General features: G+C 44.8%; 2 protein-coding genes across 5 annotated transcripts in view; both read right to left on the bottom strand.

Moving 5' to 3' along the window:
- Positions 1 to 15158, bottom strand: part of LOC144123593 (arylsulfatase B-like) — a 39839-nt gene extending 24681 nt beyond the window's left edge. Inside the window, exons 1-4 of the mRNA XM_077656400.1 lie at positions 15133 to 15158; positions 13777 to 13887; positions 7446 to 7605; positions 1242 to 1354 (exon numbers count right to left, since the gene is read on the bottom strand). Of these exons, the coding sequence (XP_077512526.1) occupies positions 1242 to 1354; positions 7446 to 7605; positions 13777 to 13881 (378 nt within the window). The 5' untranslated portion in view covers positions 13882 to 13887; positions 15133 to 15158. The remainder of the gene's footprint in view (positions 1 to 1241; positions 1355 to 7445; positions 7606 to 13776; positions 13888 to 15132) is intronic.
- Positions 15159 to 18229: 3071 nt separating this feature from the next.
- The window catches only part of LOC144125913 (uncharacterized), a 148755-nt gene continuing 145719 nt past the window's right edge, over positions 18230 to 21265 (bottom strand). For all 4 annotated transcript variants that reach the window (XM_077659720.1, XM_077659723.1, XM_077659722.1 and 1 more), the window contains 2 exons: positions 20763 to 20841; positions 18230 to 18973 (listed from right to left, as the gene is read on the bottom strand). In XM_077659720.1, the coding sequence (XP_077515846.1) occupies positions 18938 to 18973; positions 20763 to 20841 (115 nt within the window). In that variant the 3' untranslated portion in view covers positions 18230 to 18937. The remainder of the gene's footprint in view (positions 18974 to 20762; positions 20842 to 21265) is intronic.

The raw sequence follows: 21265 nt of genomic DNA, 5'->3' as shown, positions 1-21265 counted from the left end.
AATGAAGTTATGCATTAACATATTTTCATTGCATTGGATAATTTATTCAAAAGCATCACTCGCCGCTGTAACTATGTGGCCTGTTGCGAGGTCGCGGGATTGGATACTGGGCGCGACGGTGATTTTGAATGAAACGTAATACAGAAATGTCCGTGTGCTGCGCGATGCAAGGGCAAGTTAAAGAGCACCAGGGGATCTAAATGAATCTGGAGATGTTGCTCACAGCCCATGTGCCGCTACGGGAAGTTGAACCCTACATACCAGTTTTATAATTCAATGTCATCCGATTTTCTCATTGCTGCATTAGAGCAATATTTTATGTTTTGCGAGGTGATCTAGACGGCAAGCATTTTCTGTGTGATATATGGGTTGTTAATGCAAGGCACAACACAAGTTCGCAGCAAGTTTTTTGGTACTACTAAGTCGTCGTATGGGAAACCAGTGCAAGAGTTAGTGGGCTCTTCGCAGCTGCATGGCTGCCGTGACAGTGGAGACGCTTCGTACTCTAGGGCTGGCACGACGCGTGCAGGAAGAAAGGGGGGGGGGGGGGGGGGGTCTGGAGGAGCGGTCGGCCATCGCGCTTGAGCTTGGTGCATTGCTTTGACTCTTCTGTATGTGGTTATGAAACAGGCGAATTGTTTTACAACGGAGAGTCACGAGGGCGCGGCGGCTTAGACAATGCACGCTCAGCTCTATATTTTCCCATTTGCCGCTCTGCCTTTCCGCTCTGCATTTCCGCTCTGCCTTCCCGGTCACCAAAATTTGATGACGCGACAGTTTATGAATTATGAACGTGGGTTGAATGCTGAGTGCCTGGGTTATTAGGCTTCATTGCAGTAGAGTGACAAAATAATGACGGCAATAGAAATATTCATTGAAGTTAACAAACCCTAAAAGAAGAATACTGTGCAAATGGGCGGATGAGTTTAAGAAATGTCTTATTATATCATTATAACCATTTCGTATCATTTAAACGCTCCCACAGGAGAAGGGCTAAATTGTACAAGCCCACGCCTAGACCGCTGAGGCATGAGCCACCTTGATAAGGCATCGTCCGCGTAGTAAGTGTGGCGTAACGAAGACACACTAATTAAGACGCAAAGTGGGAGTTATGAGGCCTGGAGCCAGCACAGCAAGAAGAAGCCAAGGGAGCAACAATCGATGGATCGAACTAATCAGGGATGCCTCTCGTCTGTGCCAGACAGAGGGCGTCCTAAACGAGCACCGAATGCGCACCTTACCTTGCCCACTATGTGAGTCGAGTAGCCCAAGTCCTTGAGGTACTCTGGCAGCAGCTTCAAGTCGGGATCCAGCCCAACCGGATCGGCACTACGGAAACTTGAATGCTGCGTTCCTGCGACATTATGAACGTCGAGTTTAAATTCCAAGGGAACAACGCACGAACAGCGTCCGAGAGAAGAGAGAAATGCGGTGTGTGTCTTCACGTTCACTGCATGGGCTTTGCCAGAATTTGTATACATGCCTAAGAGAGATTTTGAAAGGCATAGAGAGCATTTTTTTTGCTGCAAGAGCGTACGTTACTTTGACGCACACTTTGCGTGGAGCACGTATTTATCAAACGAATCATTCACGAAGTTTGACGCTCATATGGTAGCAGCCTGCTTAGTTTTCTAGTATCAGTGAAATGCACTAAACATTAGCGCTAAATTCCGATCTTCAAGTTGGAGCAAACCTGTATAAAAAACTGTCGGCTGTAGCCACTCGACTTCGGAAGTTTGTTTTAAATGCAACATGTTCTTTTGTTCCCAAATGAGGGGCAATATTTTCAATCCTTCCATTTGGTCGGGATGTCAGTCGTGACGAAAATGACAGGAGGCTGGGAGGCAAACGACCAAACACAACTTAAATAATACTAGAGATAAATATTTTTGACAACGCGAAGTTCCCGAACGCTTGCGAGGACGTTTTTTTTTTCTAATGTTAGTTGAGGCATTACTGGAATTGTGTTTGAGCGAAGGACAGCACAGGAAGAAACGAAGTTGGTTGATCAAATGAACTGAAGGAAGTGGCGGTTTTTTCTTACCTTCACGGGTTTTTGCGGACTCTTAGAAGATGGGTGCTTGGGGTTGGATACAGTGTTTTTTTTTATGCACCAGAAAAAAAAAAAAAAACTGCAGGTTGTGCAGGAGACTGAATGAGAATGACACGACCGTCGCATGTTCAAAACGACACCAGCCGTGCTCATTGAGATGTTCAGAGAGTGTCGTATATTCTATACCGCTGTCCTGTGGTAAGCGGTATATTGTCCAGACCTGAAGGTGTCTTAATAAAAATTATTGAGTACATTCTGAAATGCCGCAAATGGATTGCTGCGCTTCTAAACACCGCAGTGTTGCGCAGGTGCAAGACGCAACTGGGAAGGAAAATAACTAAAGTTGAACGGATTGAAAAATCTCGAAGCACGTGTGTCCGCAATCCCTCAATTTTGCTTTCAAAAAGAATTCAATTTTCTTGCGCAGCAACAGAACTGGCATTATGCAATCCACCTCACTGGATCTCATTTGATTTGATAAGTCCGTGTGTGATGTATTTTCTTTCATTTTGTTTGTCATAGCAGCTGCTGTATATAAGTTAGCAGTCTTTCAATGAAAACCTGAGTTGCTAGAAGCGCGCTGTACTGTCAATGTCGTTTCCTCCTGTGTTGTCCTTAGCTTAAAACCAATTCCCGAGGGCTTGCCTGCATGACACGCCTCAAGTATCTTTAATGTTGTCTGGAGCTCTCGTCAGACGTTTGAACCGTCCGAGTCAAGTCCCCTCAATGGCCGGACCAGCGTGGTAGAACCATCTCGGCTCCAATCAGGAAAGGTCACTCAGGCAACGACCTCCTGAACACTGCAGCGCGTTTAAACTCTTTTCTCTTCTTTATCATCTTGAGCTGCACCGTTAGAACACTGCTGCTTGCTTGCTCTTAGGGTATTGCGAGGTGCCGTGCCGAAGTTGCTCTTCTGAGGGTGACCAAGCGTGTGCTGTTTGCTTTGAACAAAAGGAAAACGCTCGAAGCTATTAGGGCCAAGGTTTCTGGCCGGAATGAACTCATTCCTGGCAAACAAGTGTTTGTGAGGACACGGCGTGCGCAGAATAGCCATACTCGGCGAACAAGCGCGATCTTGGAGGCAACGATCTTGGAGCAGCACGCAAGTGGTCACGTAGAAGATAAATTCTCATCTCACAGCTGTATTGGCCTTCCGATCGACGTTGTTCAGACTGCAGTTGACATGGACAGAAGTAGGTCGCCTTCAAGATTTCGCAACCGTCATTAAAGCGGTGGCCTTGTTCTTCCCTGCCAGTATTTCACAACGAATGGAGAAGCGGGGTTTAAGCGCCTTTACAGGTGCTACTGAAAGAGGGAAAAAATAAACAATGGAAACTTTTTCGCTGTGATCGAACTTTTTGAGCACAGCACTCTGGTCCTTTCCTGGCGTAACAAACGAGGGCAAAAAAGGGCTTTTTTTTTTCTTAAAGTGCGCACAAGAAAGAAGGTAAAGGAGTTTTGTTTCTTTTTTTAAGCCGCCTCTATACCCCCCCCCCCCCCCCCCTCTACCTTTCCATTTGGAATTGCGCCATTGGTCTAGCTGTACTGCCAAGGCATTTTATTGAACTGTACGTGCCGCTGGGCTAGATGGTGCTGATCACTTTGTAACAATATATCATGAAAATAAGACGAACAAGAAGACTGGTTTTGTGGGACTCGACGTTGCAGGCAAAGCGGTCACAAAGTGTTCTGTTTTGCTCGGCTTATACTCGGGTTAATTTCGTGCTCACGCGTTTCATGGGGAGGCTTTTGATATTCCTTATTATTGGCACTTGAGTTCGTTCGTAATATCGTGAGAGGGAAAAATAAATCTTTGAGTGCTAGTGCGCAAATGCACTCTGAAAAATAAGAGGGGGTGTATTAGTAATGTTCCATGATGCATGCGTGCATCTTCATGTGTGTTTGCACTTATACATACGGCATGTACAGGGCTTGTACAGCCTTTGCTAAAAATGTACAAACCAACGCGTTTGCTTCTGGGCGATTAAGTGTGGCTAGTTTTGCATCCCCAGCATCCCCAGCATCCCCAGCATCCCCAGCATCCCCAGCATTCAATGTCTCTTGATGGTATTGGAAGCTTTTGCTCTCACCTCTCCAGAGCCTAGAGCTTCCGCGGGTGCTCCAAAAGCCTCACTACAATACTAAGTCGCAACCTCCCTGGCCTGTATACTTGTGACAAAAACTGCACATGGAATGATTCTTGCAGTTCCGTGTCAAAAGGCTGCAAATGGTTTATACATCACGACGGGACAGTGAAATTCATTATATACCGTTGCGGCTCTTTAGCGCACAGCGAGCATTTGCTACGCGAGAGTTTTTCGATTACATCTCCACTGAAAGGTGGACTCGATTTCGACTTCCAATGGTGACCGGGTAAGCTGAAGCATTTTCTTCACTAATTTTCACCAAGAGCCGCATGGCTGCTTGATACTGCATCTTTGATCGCAGGCTGTCCATAGTGAACAACACGCTCGGAGGCGTCATCATCACAATAATCAGTCTGATCAAGTCCATTGCTCGCCGCCTCGTATTCGGAATGGGGAGTTCAATCCCCAATGCCACCCGGTACCTACCGCTAATATTTCTAACAAATAATGCACTTGCGCAAAGAAAACAGGACACAACAAAGTAACACATACGACAAGAACACAGTAATATTGTACAAGAAAAAAGGTAAAGGAGTTTTGTTTCTTTTTTTAAGCCGCCTCTATACCCCCCCCCCCCCCCCCCCCTCCTGGATATGGGGCGGGTTCTCACATCACTACGCCACTGCCGTGGTGAGCTGGATTAACAAGTTCATTGAAGCCTTTTACGTTGTTACGTGTGTAGTGTTGTTGCGGATGCCATTAAACGGAAGAGAACAGAAAATGTAAAAAATGGGGCAAGTAAGTGCCGTTCGGTTTAAACTATTCCTGACTTCTGTGGTCGGAGTGTACAAAGCGCCCAAATCCCAGGATCCTTCCCGCCTTCGCCCCCTGCACTGATTTCGACGGCTGCCAGAACCCGCCACGCGCCGTCGACTTTAATGAGGAACGTGTGGTTGGTTGCCAGAGGTGAAGGTACTTTTTCCCGTGTTTTGATTCAGAGCGCAAAACCGCAGCCCGTGCAGGCGGAGTCGCTGATTTCACGAACTTCGGGAGTGGTAATGCGAGAGTTTCGAGAGCACTTTTCACGTATAACATAACCAAGAACCGTGTCCTATTCGCCGTTATACTTGATTCAAAGCCGGCAACACAAGCTATAAAAAGAACTAAAGACCCCATAGGTCTAAATAAAATGTGCCCTCTAATTATGCTAGTGCGAAGGAAGACGAGCGTTCTACGGCAGAGCCAGATAAAGCCCTTGTTTAATAGCACGGGGGGACTTTGTGGCAGGGGAGGGGGGACTTTGTGTAGTGGAGAAGAGGACGAAAAGTGCGGGTGGCCGAAAGGCTGCACAGGCGCGTTATCGAGCTATACCGTGCAGTCAACCGCGTGCTTTGGCAATTTAAGGCGAAAATCATGTTTGACGCAAGATTCTGCTTGGGTCGATGGTCGACGAATCCTGCGACCTTTCAGTGTGGCCTGCACATCGTCTTCAGGCGGCGGCTACTGAGCTGGAGAGCGCGAACGTTGCCGCACGCGTTTTTTGTGAAGAAACATAGTCACATGTACAGCACACATTTCTACCAGGAAGCTAGCTACCAGCCTCGAGGATAGCCATGTGACATCATGCGCTGAAAAATAAATTTACTTATGCGTTATGTAAACCAGCCTGCCACAAGAAGCTTGCCAAGTGCAGCACGCACGAGTTGGTCGTCGTTTCGGCATTGCACAAAAAAACGCCTTGCTATTCGTGTCGTTGCACTTTGAACTTCAGCTGCAGAACCGACTCGCCAGATAAAAGATAAGCGGGTGCGAAAAGGCATGGATGGGGACGCGGCAAAGTGGATCCTAAATAACGTAAACGCAAGCCCGTAGCCCGAGTGGCTAGTGAAAAAGAGCAATAAGAAAGGATTGAACGCAGCCACATATGAGAGCAGTTACAAGATGGATTTATCTGTGAAGATGAAACATAATTTGTCCAGAGAATGAAGTGAGAGACGTATTCTAAGCCTGAGCGTTGCAAGATGCCGTAAGCTAATAAAAAATAAAAACTACAGACTGTGTTCTCGGGCAGCAAAGCCATGCATTCGGCAATTTAACGCTTACGGCTTTTGCATGCATTTATTTTGTCTCTTATTTACCCGCCCCTGTCTTAGTCTCTGTCTCGTTTTATAACTATTTGTCGAAAGCGCTGTCAACATTAAGACTCAAAGGCCAAATATTTAAAACAGCTCTCAAATGAACCTCTGTCGACCTTGCCTCTGAAGATAGTCAAGTTCACGTTATCCCTTGCAATGCAAACCTTACGAATGCAGTTTGTTTGACGATGCATTTGTATCCTGAATATATACGACCTCGTGACTTACAATACTGCTTCCTTAATTTATCACATCATTCACAAAACATTAAATTTAACCCCCGTGTGTCTTCGTCATTCATTAGGCGCCAAAAGGTCTACTACACCACATCGTCTCTTGCTTCCTATAATACACAGTAATTATAGTCGAGAAACAGTAGAATTTATGGGTGCTCATTTATGGAATTGTGTTGATTATAACGTTCAAATTTCACCTACTCTTCACGCCTTTCAGAAACAATTAACTTTTTGTACTGAATTTACCTGGTCCATATTTTTTTATTTTAGTGCTTTGGTTTGTGTTTTAGTCTAAAACTAACACGTGCTTACTTTGTATTTGCACTAGAGTTCAGTACCTACTGAACAAATATCTTTACTACTAAATAGTTGTTATTTGTTGCTGTCATCTACATGAAACGTGTTAGTTTACATTAGTTGAGACCCTTTAAACAATTTTTGTTGGGTCTCCGAAGCTGTGTGTTAGCATTTAATGCTGTGTTTTAAATAAACAAACTTTCAAAACATTCTCGGAAAGAGCAAGAATAAATTTTGAAGCAAAAGAACGATGATCGGAGGAGAAAACACTTTATTGATAAAAATTGACAATTTAGGACGGCAGAAGAAATAATCCTCGTGAGATCTTGTTGGTGATGTCTGTGGAGATAAAACCTATGGCAGGTACAAATATAGTTTTTTTGGGGTTTTGTGGTTGGATCCTACAAGGGTTTCATTGTGCTGTTACTGACACTTACAGCAAACTCTAACAATCTATGCATTGCACACTGTAGAAGTAAGAACGAACAGAAGCCTAAGAACGCCGCGAAAACCCGTGCACGCGACGACAGTTGTCACAGTGCAAACTGGAAGAATAAACGCGCGCGATACCCGCAGAGGCGCCATTGGTCACAGCTATGGTGACGTGCGCGGGCGCCATGTTCGTGCCTCTGCTCACCGGTGTGTATGGGGTAGAAGCCGGTGAGCAGCGCGGAGCGGGACGGAGTGCACAGGGGCTGCACGTAGTTGTTGGCCAGCACCACGCCGTCCATGGCGAGCACGTCGATGTTGGGCGTCGGGATCTGGTCCGAGCCGTGGTAGCTCACGTCGTGCCAGCCCTGCACCACCGCCAGACGCACGTGGGTGACCGCGCCCAGCTTGAATGTCAAGGCTCGGCACGGCGTTAATGGGAATGTCATGCCAGACGCGACCGGACAGAACGGCAAAAAAAAAAAGGAAAGGCGCAGCAAATGTCGCACTCTCTGTGTACACTGTAACCGCTCCGTGAGGGAAGGAATGAATGGGGAAGTGAGAGGAGTGAGAGACGAAGCGTAGTCTGCCTAATCTGGCGCCGTGTTTGTTTACGCCGTTCAGGAAGAAACAAGCACCGATCTCGAATCTTCTAATTTCCGTCCATTAGACCAAATGAAGCTGTACAGCGTTTGACATTAGTTCAACTAGCCGTCGTTGTTGGAATGTGCATGGTAAAGGGTTGAGTTAAACCAGCAACGGACGAACTGTGGTGGGAGCTGACTGCACAAGGCAGTGCACAACACCCATTCCCACCTATTCTCTCGCTGATCGCGAAAAATTATAAAGCCAGAAAAATGCACCGAGCCAAAGCAACGTACCAAGCCTCAGGACACGAAGGACAGTGTTTCCAACCAACCCAACTCATTCCATTTCCGCCAGTCAGAACGCTGTGTTTACCTGCCTGAATCAAGAGCTAGTTCAAGTTCACGTTTGCCATCTTACCAGCCTCCCCACTTCCCCGTATTTCATTCTGCTGAGCCGTCTTATTTTTTTATCTCAGTTTTTATTTTTCAGGTCAACCAAATCAATCCTCTAAGCCATGCCACCTGTCACAGCCTTCATGACTGGGCAACAGTGTCAGGTTGACGTTCCCGACTTCGGATCCTCCTTATTTAACCCCGTCACCCCCAACACAGGTGCTTCCTCACAGCGAATGCCCCGCTTAACCCGTGCCAATGATGAGCGCTTTGCTCAAAGACAAAGACAAGCCCTCTTCAAGGCAGGGAGGTGGTTCCAGTCGTTTGCGGTGAGTGAAATAAAAGAATACAAAGGCTGGTTCGGCAATGAGGAATTCTTGCCTTGAATTTGCGGTAAATGCATGAAGGTAGATAAGGTGAAAAGGGAACAACTAATCTTTGAGAATAGGATTAGTCTAATAAATCCTGTGAAAAAGGCATAAGCGAAAGTATATATTTACGGCGCTGAGAAAGACCTGGAAGATCAAGGGTTAATTTTATTGCAGATACGCTTGCTGTTTAGAGTAATTTGAAACAATAAACCGGACGGCACGGTTCTGGGTGGACTTTAAAGTGTTAATTAAATTTACCTGATTAGGACTCAAAGGGAGAATGAATCTTATAGTATCTTTCCTATTAACTACATTACAAATTAAGCTTGATGGAGCTGCTTGCAGCTATGAAATGGCGTCGCAATAACCCGATTGTGCGCTTAGCCTGGTTAGATACGTAGTGCATGTGCATTTTCCAAAATAGATTGTGTTATGTGGAAACCGAGGTTGTTATACAAGGTAAACGACATAAGACTATCAGCCCATCGTGTGTGTAGTGTTTATTCGTAAAGTTTGAGGGAGTTATTAAACAAATAAATAAAAATACCCTAACATTAACGCCAAGATATATGCTGCAAAGGTAAATGAAACGAATTGCATACCCGCAATAGGCAGTATCTGTGCGCCTCTCCAGATGCACCCAGAGGCTACAGCGCTAACTAGTTCGGCATGACGGTCCGCATGCCTCACAAAGTCGGATTTGTGAGAACTAATCAGGAGACTTTTTGCTTCATATGTCCTTTTCTCTAATGAGCACGCATTGTTCAGTTAGGCCGCGCGACTCCACACGCGGTCTTCGTGCTGTGTTAAGCAACCCGTAAAGTTTGATGCGTGCTGGGCAGAACCTCCGCTACTATTAGACCGGCACGTATACTGCGAGAAGAAAGGCTAAACTTCGTGCCAAGTAGTGCCGCAGCGCCACCGGGTGGCGTGGGTGACCTATGCATATCTCGGTCCTGACAAAAAAACGCTTACTCATCTCAATGTTATCGGCTGGCCGGCTGTTGTGTCTGAGAGAACACGCATTCCCGAAAGAGAGGAGAGGGGGGACTCTAACTTGGTGGCTTAGGTTAGATGTTGCCTAATGTTGACGCTTGCACCCTAGTGGGCGTAAATCAATATTCTGCGAGCACGCAAGTGTTGCAGGCCTTGCTGAGTGAAAGCTCATGGCAGGAAACTTTTTTAATGAGAAAGCATTATACGGTTAAGTCGTGTCAGCAAATAGTGTCCGCAAATTTCGTCAAGTCGTTCTGTGGAGATAAATGCGCAAAAGTTTGATTTTGTTAGGTAACGCGTGAGTAGATCTTGGAATAGATTAAAGTTTGGCTGATGAATTGTAATTAGCTAATTAAATTGAATTAATGAAAATAATTAGTGTTTGAAGCAGGTTTTGTGTGACTGATTCGATGAAAAGCGATGTAAATGTGTGAGAAGGCTGACATAGAATACAAAAAAGAAAATAAAACAAAATATAAAAAGAAAATATAAAAATAAAAATAAATAAAACGTAACAAATTTTGAAACACTAAGAAATAAAAAGAAACTAAACATGAAAAAGGAGAGAGAAAGAGAGGAGAGGGAAATGCTTTCGCGTTTCTGCTCTTAAGCACACTTAAGTGCAATCCTGTACGCCACTTCTTTAGAAGTGGCGTTCCAGTGGCGCTTTCTGCGGTATCTAGCGCTTACTTCAAAGAGAGGCTCGCGCGTACTAAGAATCCATTCTCATGCGTTTTTCTTTTATCAATATGACAAGAAACGCAAGTAGGAGACACTCCGCAAAGTCGTTTTAGGAAGTCCTCCAAATATAAAAAAAAAATAAACTGCAAAATCACAGCGTGCATCAGCTAGCGCTTATCATCCGCACTATTAAGGGCGTAACCTCCATTAATTTCTTTCGCTTGGCTTTGCGTCATCGGTATTGACAGCGCCACGCATTAATACCGTAATGACCTCGAATGCGTGGGTTACGCTCTAATAGCTGGCGCAGTAAGTCAAACGTTTTGCACTGCACTCGTTTCATAGGACAAGCTACAACTTTCCTTCAACTTTCTGGCATGTAGCACGTTTGCAGTTCAGCGTACGATTCCTGCAGTCAAGGGCACGCGCTGCATTAGCGCAGCAGAACCGCAAAAGACGAAGCAGACGGAAGCTGCTGTTATATTTGCTTGCCCCATGGTGGGCTACACCCAAGCGCACCTAAGTAGCAACGATATCGATCACAACAGCAGAAGAAGGCAAGGCAGCGATAGGAGTCTGGCAAGACGTCGCTGGCACAATTAGCCTCGTGCCCAGCCGTGATTAGCACGCCTACGAACGCTAAGAAGCTCTTGCAGTCTTGCTACCTACGCACGATATGCGATCAACCTGACAGCCTAATTAGGCTGCCAGGAATGAGGCTGTACGAGCCTATTTTGGACACAGCTTGCGACTCTCAGGGTTCCTGAGTATAGTGCTGCGATCTTTGTTTCATGATGGTACACTTTTTGGCGCACAGATCCCCTGTACAAATCTCGCGTGTAAAAGGCCCTATTTGCACACGAGGGCGCTTTGAAGCTGTTTGCTGCAGGGAAGCAAGACGGTTCAAGATTATCCTGGGCCCTATACTGTAAATACGCGCTCTTAGCTGTTAAGAGTGGTGACATATTGTTAAAATGTGAGGTGGCCGGTCTAGTCACGTCAGTGCAGAATTACCAGTGGTGAAGGAAGGAATAAAGGGAGGGAGGAAGAAAGAGGAACAACGTGTCATTTAGCCAAAAAAAAAAAACCAAAACGAAGCGTTTTATTCTAGCCCCTCTGCTACTTTCAAACTGTGAGCCACGTTATATCGGCGCCATTTTTATCACTTTTCAAAAATTTTGCATCACTTATTCCGTGTTATAGATTTTTTTCCAAGATCAACATTCAGGAGCCTGGCTTACATGCTTGGAAGCTGCTTTCGGGTGTGCAGGTCGCTTCACAATTTATTTAAATGTGTGTGGATGAACGTTGCATCAAGTAAGTTTGTAACTGCATAAAATGCAAGCATTTTATTGACTGATTGACCCTTCAAAGTCGATTGCAAACAATTTTTTCTGCGGATAAATAATAGCGTGGTTCGAACGCTAAGGCATACGTGCATTTTGTCCAGAACTACTCCAGCACCGCCGCCAAAATCAGAAGAAAATTTTAATTATAAATACACTAAAGAGGGGAAAATAGGCAATAATGACACTGAAGATGATACAGATGATATGAAAGCCATATTCTTGTATTTCTTCTTCTCATAGGCGCGGTATTCAAGAATCCGCCTTTAATTGTGGGCGACACCACACACTGCGGCAACAACAGCCGTCGACGTCGCACGATTCACATAAAGTTAGCAGTACAATAAATGGGACAGAGTAGAAGTAGGGCTGTTGTCTGTATCTACTTATATTCTGTCCTGCCTCTACCGCTGCTATCTTTTAATTGTAATGCACCAACTGATCCTTTCAATTCTCTCTTGGATAGAGATGGGAGCGCCTAAAAAAAACGAAGCATTTGGGGACAAAAAAGCTCTTTCCACTTTTTTTATTGGCCAGAAGAAAGGCGAAACCGCCAGAATTTCCAAACAAAGTTTTCTGCACAGCAAAGCCTCATTACGCACTGTAAAAGTGGGCCTAATGAGCAGCTTCAGAGTCTGCTAAGTACTTGGAGCCGTCTACATGGCGGCAAGGTCTTTGTAGCAACCAACTGCTGATGTCTTTTGCATGTAGGAATACCCGCCTCGTCTGCGTCTTGTGAAAGAAACTGGTCAAAGTTCGGTGATGTGCAAACGAAGCGCAAATGGCTTGTGGGAGAGCGCGTGCAAACATTGGTTCGCGTGCACCCGAACCTCAACGTTCTAAAACGCGCATAAGCAAGCATGTTCTTACCCAGCAGTGACGAGCCAGCCTGATGCAAGTTTTGCGTTGGTTTTATTGTAAGCAGTATGTCACCATATTTTAATGAAAAGGCTTTGCAGCATCTTTGTTTTAGTGCAAAAAAAGAATTATTTACTAATTTTTGAGTTAAAAGTAAATTTGCTTATCAAATATACTCTCATTTATTTCCAAAATTTTGTGTCTTTTGAAAGAAGCATGAAAAAAGGGCCTTTTTTTCCCGAGCTTTTAAAATTTTTTGGTTTTACATCTCTACTCTTGGGTCGCACTGTCCGGACATCTAAGCGGGGAAAACTGTCGAATGTGAAGGGTGCATGCGTACTATCAAGAGCGTGTACACGTGTTATACGCCCTTACCGTCTCAAGAGAACGGCGCCTGAGGTTTAGACGGCAACTAAGACTGCAAACAGTGACCACTTTATTGCACCATTTGTCACCTCGTTCTAGAGCGCTGTTTTCTTGTGGTGTGCCCAAGCCAACACACCCAAGATATATTTTTTTTGTGCCATCGGCGTCGACAAGGAAAATTCTTCTTGGGTTCGCAATTTGCTAAAAAGTTTTAAATTTTTTTAGGCTTTTCTTTTAAACAATTTGGGGTGACATGTTTAGCTTTCCTTGACATCCAGCAACTAGTTGCACCTACCGGTTGCCAGAAGCGAACACCACGTACTTCTAATTTTGAGAATAATTAGACAGTCACGATATATGCTGCGCGAACAATGGTTATAATAGCTTACTTCTCCTCACTGCAAAATATGACATAAAATCCTTCCATAATTCGCACTACTATTTCTAACGGCTACAGCTAAATCGATGGGATGCATGGACTCTTCCAAACTTCCGCCGTTGTTGATGGATAGATGGAGGGACGGATGGACGTATCGACGGACGAACGGACGGACGGACGGACGGATAGATAGATGGATAGATAGTAATTATTAGGTTCCCCTCTGTATTCGTGTATTGTCTAGTGTCACCTACCCATTACTTCCTAGCGTGTTCAACAGCATCGGATTAACTGCCAATTTTCGTCCAATTTCTGAAATACTCTGATTTGATTTTGAGTGATTTTCTGAGTGATATTTAGGGCTCAGTGCCACGCGGCTTGTGGTGACAGTTGTAGAAACTAGAAGCGCTTGTCCATATTTTCTGGGCTTGCTTCAGGAAAATGTGACATGCAAGAACTATGCTTCGTACAGAAAACATTGACTGAAGCACCGAGCTAACTTTTTTCTTCAAAAATGTTTATGCTTTCCTTCAAAAGTGCCGCGTGCGTGCTTGAGACTTACCAGATCGTCAACCAGAATCATCACGAAGTTTGGCGGCTGTGCTGGCTCCGAGACTGGCAACAGGAGTACGACCAACGCGGCATAACACGGCAGCCCTCGAGACATGCTTGCCTGGCGAAAATGAGAGCCAAGATGTCTGGACTGTTCATTTAACGCATTCTTTAAACCTTAGAGTTCTGCTGTTGCCTAACTAAGTACCAGTTAAATGTCCTCGTATATGTCCCTTCATAACTCCAAACAACTTTCATCAGCCTTCGCGAATAAAACATTATTTTTTTTGTTATCTCATAAAATAAGCACGGTGTTGTGCATCGAACGGTAATGAATGGAAGGGTCGAAGCTGCAGCTTCGCCAGCCGTTCCATTTAAGCAGACATTATGCCCACATAAATAAAAGGGTATCTATAAAATGGGCGATACCTTTGTACCAAACAGAATCCACAATGCTCACTCTTATTCAGAACACAGGAAGCAATCTGGCTACAACAGATTAAATAAAAAGTCCAATAGTCTGCTCGGAAACTTAAACCTGTTTTGCACAGGCTAAATTAGAAATACATTGAGTCAATAGGTTATCAATAAAGGCTCTTTTAAAGGAGAGATGGAGATGACAGAATCTGAACAGCAGCTTTAAAGTAGTACTTCGCCATAGATAGTTACTCTGATTTTATTGGCAGGTATCAATGAGTCCTGCCGGCCTTTAATGTTACCCGCCTGGTTAATTTCATCTGTGACGTAAAGTCACGCAGTTTCTTACAATTCCTTTCGTGCAAGATATGTTGCAGTGCAGTGTAGTCATGCAGCGAAAATATAGTGTGCTCATTACCGAAGCGAACATGAAAGCGACAGCTGCCTCTTAGTTCGGAGAAATCATTCACGCAAAATATTAGCCAAAAAATTGATCCCAGAGATTTACTGTCGGCTTGTGTCTGTAATTGACTCTCCCAGCCTGTGAACATTTGTGCCTACATGTTCTTTTTTTTTGTGGATGAGAAGCAGGAATCGCTCGCTCAATTCGACGGATACATATTGCAGTATTCGTCATCAGTCATATCGTGCAGCCTCCTGTGATTCGCTGCTTTTTGTACCTTCCTGATTTTTTGTCCTGTTTTTTTTTCCGTCTCTTTTATAGCGACTTTTTACGAAAGTCCTAAAAGAGCGATCTGGCTATACATAAATAGCTTCATAACAGCGGGCTTGCTTCCGCTTCCTCAAGCTTATCTGATGTCTGTGCGACGTAGGACCAAACGTGACAACAGAGCAGCTTCTGCAGAAACTGCTGGTTATGACTACTAGCATGTTCTGCTGCCTGCATTCACTCCAAGGCATAGATAACCAAGAAATGAGACTCACGTACCGCCAGCCGATCAATAGCTTCTTCTTTTCTTTCGTATTTTGCCCTGATGGCACGTGCTGCTTACACGGTACTTACCAAGGACAGCAGACGCTGTCCTTTCCTTGAGAAGTAAACAAAACGATAAAATCAAATTGGTAGTATAAAGGAGTGAATAAAAGCACCCGTTGGTCCAGAACGAAAGGCGTTCTTTTTAGTTTTTTTTCCTTAATCTCAGTCAGTGTCAAGCATCTGCCGCAGTGTGACCGTCAGCTGAAGGGTGACCTTATTTTAGCTAGAGGTGTATCTTGCCGCAGAAGCGGATACAACCAAAGCAAATAGCTAATCAAAACACGGGTATCTGCATGCTATGGCCACCACGATGGACGGGAACAGAACACTGAAAGACATTGAGACTAACATGATTTTCCTCTTTCCGAGTGCCACGTGCCGAAAGCGAAGGCGCATGTCAGTGTATTTCTCTCCTCTTTTCTGCGACTGTTTACCACCAGCTCGCTAATTTAGCGCGCCTGTCGAGAGAAGATTGCGCGAAGGGAAAGAAAACTGTTCCCAACTCACGTCCAGTTCAGTTCCCCGGACTGCTGACGCGCGAAAAGGAAGCCGGAAGTATTAAGTTCCGTTTGGTGTCCCCATCCCAAATGCTCAACTTTATTCGAATAAAGTTTGGCCAATGAGTCTAATATGTCACAGCACAAGCCCTTTTCTAGCGAGCAGAATTAGAGCAGGAGGAGAAAAAGGAGCCACTCTTCAACGACGACTGAAATTGCGGAAGCATCACCATCGTCATCATGATCATAATCATCGCCCCAACTACGTCCGCTGCACGACAAAGGCCTCGCCCAATAACTTACACTTAACTCTTTCGTGCTCCAGCAGCGACCGCTTTGTCATCAGAGGAAGCGCCCGTCCCTAATTGACGTGATTAGATAGGCCGAAGCTATTTCCATTCTCGCAGCAACCGCCCAGACATCAGGGCAGCCTCGCTTTCGTTCGTGTCACATTTTTCTTTGAAGTTTCGCTTAGATTTCGAAAGCGAAATTACAAAGGAATAAGCTCTTTCATAATAATTATAATTGACATGTATGGTTCGCACGAAGTCCAGAGGATCGCTACAGACCCGTAAATAAAGCTTATATTTCAAAAGAAAAGCCGCCGGTCACACTTACGCGATGAAATGTTTTGGTGAACATCGATTAGGAGCAAAAGAGCAGAAATGAAAATTTGTTTTCACCACCACATATGTCAGCACTAAAAGTTAACTTAAACGAGATAGACAACCCGCCGCGGTGGCTCAGTGGTTAGGGCGCTCGGTTACTGATCCAGAGTTCCCGGGTACGAACCCGACCGCGGCGGCTGCGTTTTTATGGAGGCAAAACGCTAAGGCTCCCGTGTACTGTGCGATGTCAGTGCACGTTAAAGATCCCGAGGTGGTCGAAATTATTCCGGAGCCCTCCACTACGGCACCTTTTTCTCCCTTTCTTCCTTCGCTCCCTCTTTTATCCCTTCCCTTACGGCGCGGTTCAGGTGTCCAACGATATATAAGACAGATACGGTGCAATTTCCTTTCCCCCAAAACCAATTATAGTTACGACGCGATAGACTCGTAGTAAAGGTGACTACTTGTAGTAGTTGTGTGGATTAGACAGAAAAGCGATTTAGTGACATTTCGGCAGATCTAAAGAGGAAATTAGCTGTTAAAGCAATCGTTAAGAGCCGTGGTGTCCCTACATTTATTTCTCCTTCTTCTCTTGTTCCTCTTTTCTCGTCCTTTCCTTGTTTCCTTTTTTTTCTTTCCGATTCTCTTTCTTCTCTTTTTCCAATTTTTCGCTTCCTCTTCTTTGTCGTCGCTTGGTTTCTCAGTTCTTCCTCCGTCTGATCATGTTCTTTAATTATAATAATTGGTTTTTTGGGTAAAGAAAATGGCGCAGTATCTGTCTCATTTATCGTTGGACACCTGAACCGCTCCGTAAGGAAAGGGATAAAGGAGGGAGGTGCCGTAGTGGAGGTCTCCGGTATTATTTCGACCACCACAGCACACGGACACCTAAGCGTTTTTCCTCCACAAAAACGCAGCAGCCGCGGTCGGGTTCGAACCCGGGAACTCCGGATCAGTGATCATGTTCTTTCGTTTCTTCTTTTTTTTTCTTGGCTTGGCTTGACTTGCCTTGGCAAGAGGATTTATACGAAACTACAAAGGGCTTCAGTTGAACTACCACTCCGGGTGGCGTCCCAGTATCGGATCCGCCGTAATAATGCGCAGGACTAGTGGCCGATTGTCTATTGGGAGAAGGGAAAAGTAACAGAAAAAGAAAAAGAAAAGCTAATCTAAAGTAGAAGGAGGTAACATGTACTGATAAGCTTACGAAATTTGCTGATATAACATGTCCGGAGCTTACACAAGGCAGGAGCAGCTGACCACTGGGAAGGACCTCAGTCTTGCATTGGATTTGGCTGCTGCTTATCCTGCTGATGGTGCTGATAATGAGGACATGGGCCTTGAGGTTATGCCAGCTGTCGTCCAGTACGCGTCTCTCAATAAGCTTACCTTCCAGCTCTTTTTGAGATTTCTCTTCAGCTGCCAGAGAAGAGTCAAACAAGTGCAGAGTCTTGCTCGCAACGGCCGCCACTGCCGGCGCCTGGGATTTGGGTTGCAACTTCAATAGTATTAAGGCGAAAGCCCTTACAGGATCATGACTCGTCAGCGGGGATATTCGCAGAAAAGTTTCACCCCCTGCCCCGCCACTTTTTCTAGAATAATAGACACTTTTAGCATAACGTGTACCGTGCTACCAATTCCGGAACACCAGGAGCCCGCCCACCGCCACTACGCACGCGCTGATTGGTCACGATGCGGCAGGCGCGCGCGCATCTGCAGCATCTGACTCCTCACCTGGCGCCGTCAGATCATTCTGCGCATGCGCACTGCCGACGCGCGGGCGCCCTGTACGACGGTACCGGTAGCGTTAGCCCGGTATACGTGGTATGCTCAAGGTGTCTAATGACACCACGGTGCTTTTATGTAAAGCTACTTAAATCAGGTAATGAATAATGCAGAGTGATCAGTTCTCGCAACAAATTTCATACAACACGCACATCTCAGGAAAAGAAATTTATTACTCTACAAGCTTGCAAAAATCTAAACGCGCGATTACAAGGTGCACCTGAGATCAGATTGTCAGCTGTTACTTCGTAGTCTGGCAGCCGCTGTGACGCTGAAGACACAATAAATTAAACTGGCGAAAGAAAATAAAAGATAGCGAAACAGCCAGCCTTGACTCATTTTTAGTGTGGCCGTTATTTTTGAAACAGCGTGTTTGTTGGCATATTTATATTTAACGTAAGTGCGTTACACCTGCAATAATATATCACTCACTCCGCGCGCAAGACGAGGGATGAATCCTACACTATATGTTCAGTGCTACGCCAATCTTTCCATAAAACAGAGGTGTGCCTAGTTAACTAAATAAAAAAGCGTTTTGGAAAGCGTACTTTGTTCCAAGAGGCACTGAAAGCTGGACCTGCTCAACTTTTAAAGAAAAAAAAAAGCTTGAAAATAGGCGCGGCCATTGAGGGCGTTTGTTGTCAACTGTTTATAATTGCGGCAGCCAGGAGAAGAGACGCGTATGCAACACTTGCTGGAGTCTGCCTGCCGTTTGACGGGGGCGGCAGTTACACCACGTGTACCAGCACTTGATGTCTTCCTCAACGTTTCTTTCGTCGTAGCTTTGGCTGTCTCTCGTCCTGCCTTTCTTCACAGGCCACCCGTCCGAACTTGTTTTCTTGTTTTTTCACTACATCCTTTGGGCTTTCACGTTGCTATTTCCTTCTTCAGCTTGGCGATCACCTAAAAGGAAGCACGTGAAATGCTCGAGTATCGACATAACCTTGACAAAAAATGAAAAAAAATATAGGTTCCCAGAAGAATAAAATATTTTTTGTTTGCTTGAAATGCAAACATAACCTTTCATTACTTATTCTAATCTGTCTCTTATTACGAACAGAAATGAACGACTAGAAAAATTCGATGAAATTTTTTTCTGTCCAGTTTAATGGTTCATGTTTATTCCACTGCAATAAAGATTGTTGCCAACATTACCAAGTGTCACAAGCAAGTGCGAAAGCTCATTAAGCTACATTAAAAAGTACATTAAAAAGTACATTAAGCTCAGAGGCATTGGATACTGCCTGTTTTGGCCGGTTTTAACGTTTCCCGTTCGAAAAATAAAAGCAGCGTGCAAGTCACTGCCGAAAGAACGCACAGGGTCTATTAATCAGCCAGATGTTTTTCTTTTTGTTTTACGGGGCACATTTCAACCTGGAGCACCTGACTCTTTCATTCTGCAGCCTTTGACGAAAATATACAGCCTAAGGGGTTTGTTTCTTACAGACCAAGTGAAGAAAGGAGGAAGAGGGGAGGGGGGGGCTTCCTAGCTGAGCTGAAGTTTAAAGCTTTGAAGGGATGAGGGAGGGAGCTCCTCTCGCGATCCAGATTTGGAACACTGAATGTGCAGAGCGAGCAATACTACATTGGTACATGGGCTGAAAGCAAACCTCGTGGGCTGCTTATTTTTGACAAAGACTGTACCAATACCATGACTGTGCATTTAAAAGCACAAGAAATATGGGCGAACGTTTCTAGTTTGCACTGCCGCAACTGTGTGCCGTGTGGCAATGAACGCTCAAAATCACTTTGAGAATTTCGAATGTTTGGCATTGGTTTTTCTGTGGCCGTCGGAAATAGCTGTGAGCGCAGGAATGATTTTATAGATTTTGCAGCAAGGAGAAACAGTCGTACGTGATAACCACCACGTTCTCGCACAATCTCTCGAGGCTAGTTGCGCAATGTTCGCTACTGGCAGCTAACAGATGGCGCTAGGTGCTGAGCGTCCGAAAAAGCTTGCCATGGATATGCAAGAGGAACAATAATTCCATGTCTCTTGTGCTCCAGTAAAATTCAAGCATTTTTTCTGCATTTTTCGTCATTTCATAATTTCATCAGCATTTTTTCATCACTACCGTTCCGTTTCAGTTGAGACCATTCAATCTTTACGATCAATCCAGCGAATTTTGTCTAGGCTTACGTACAAGATCGTCACATGTGGCATTTGTTTCATTTTCCTGCAACCACACCTGTTTTGCGCAGCTCTTTTGGTATCATAATGGGGGTGTAATGAATAACACTGCTTTTGTGTGACTCCACAACATTTGTGCATCGGAAAAAAAAAGATTGCACTGCACAGAATTCTCGAACGGCTTTGAAGACTTAGCCCATGGCCCGATGAGATCTGTGTTGTCTTATGCCTTTTCCCTTGCGATGTCTATTTCTATAAGCGGTGTTCGTAAAAAAAAAAAACGCAAGAAACACTCCACTCGACAAACTCTTCTACTTGACCCAGCGTCATATTCGATTTCTTTGTATTCAGCATTTTCCATTCAGCCTAGGTATCGCAGGATGGAAAATAAAACCGAAAAACTGGCAGTAATTGGTACGAAATAAAGACGGCCAATTTCAGTGGAAGTTAAAAAAATTTTACTTGGTCCCACTTAAGGCTGCACTCGATACATTAAGAAATGTAGCAGGAAAGCGCGATTACATTTTAACACTTCACAACATAGACGCGGAGATTACTCACAGATTTAAGCTTTGCGATTTCCTTAGTTTCAGACGCCCTTACAACATCGTTGGTGATTTGCCTCACGCGCGTGGCATACCTGAAAAGAAAAAAACGAATGATTGTTCCAAATTGAAGCGCAGAAGATAGAGTCACCTCCATAAGGACGACTCACTCTTCCTGAGGGAATGCAGAATACGGCAACTGCTTAGTTCAGCTGGCGGCCGTATGAATACATGCGACATTTTCTATATTTGTTGCCCCTTGTGCCTCTATAGGAATGCGAACGACACGATAAACATTGCAGCAGTTAAGTGAGATCAACGATATCACGAAAGACAAAGTGCCCAACCACGCAATCATAAAGCAACGTGGGTGCCTATCTTAAACCGCTTATTTAGCCTGATTGTACATAGAATCTGTTTAGGGCACGTTCGCGGTAATATTAGCATCGGTTATTCACGTCGTAGTGCACATCGGGGAAGTTGAAAAAAAATAATTCGTACGATGCAATCAAACCGGAC

This window comes from Amblyomma americanum, chromosome 3, assembly GCF_052857255.1.
Source record: "Amblyomma americanum isolate KBUSLIRL-KWMA chromosome 3, ASM5285725v1, whole genome shotgun sequence".
Taxonomy (NCBI): Eukaryota; Metazoa; Arthropoda; class Arachnida; order Ixodida; family Ixodidae; genus Amblyomma; species Amblyomma americanum.
This window is presented reverse-complemented; position numbering and strand designations above follow the sequence as displayed.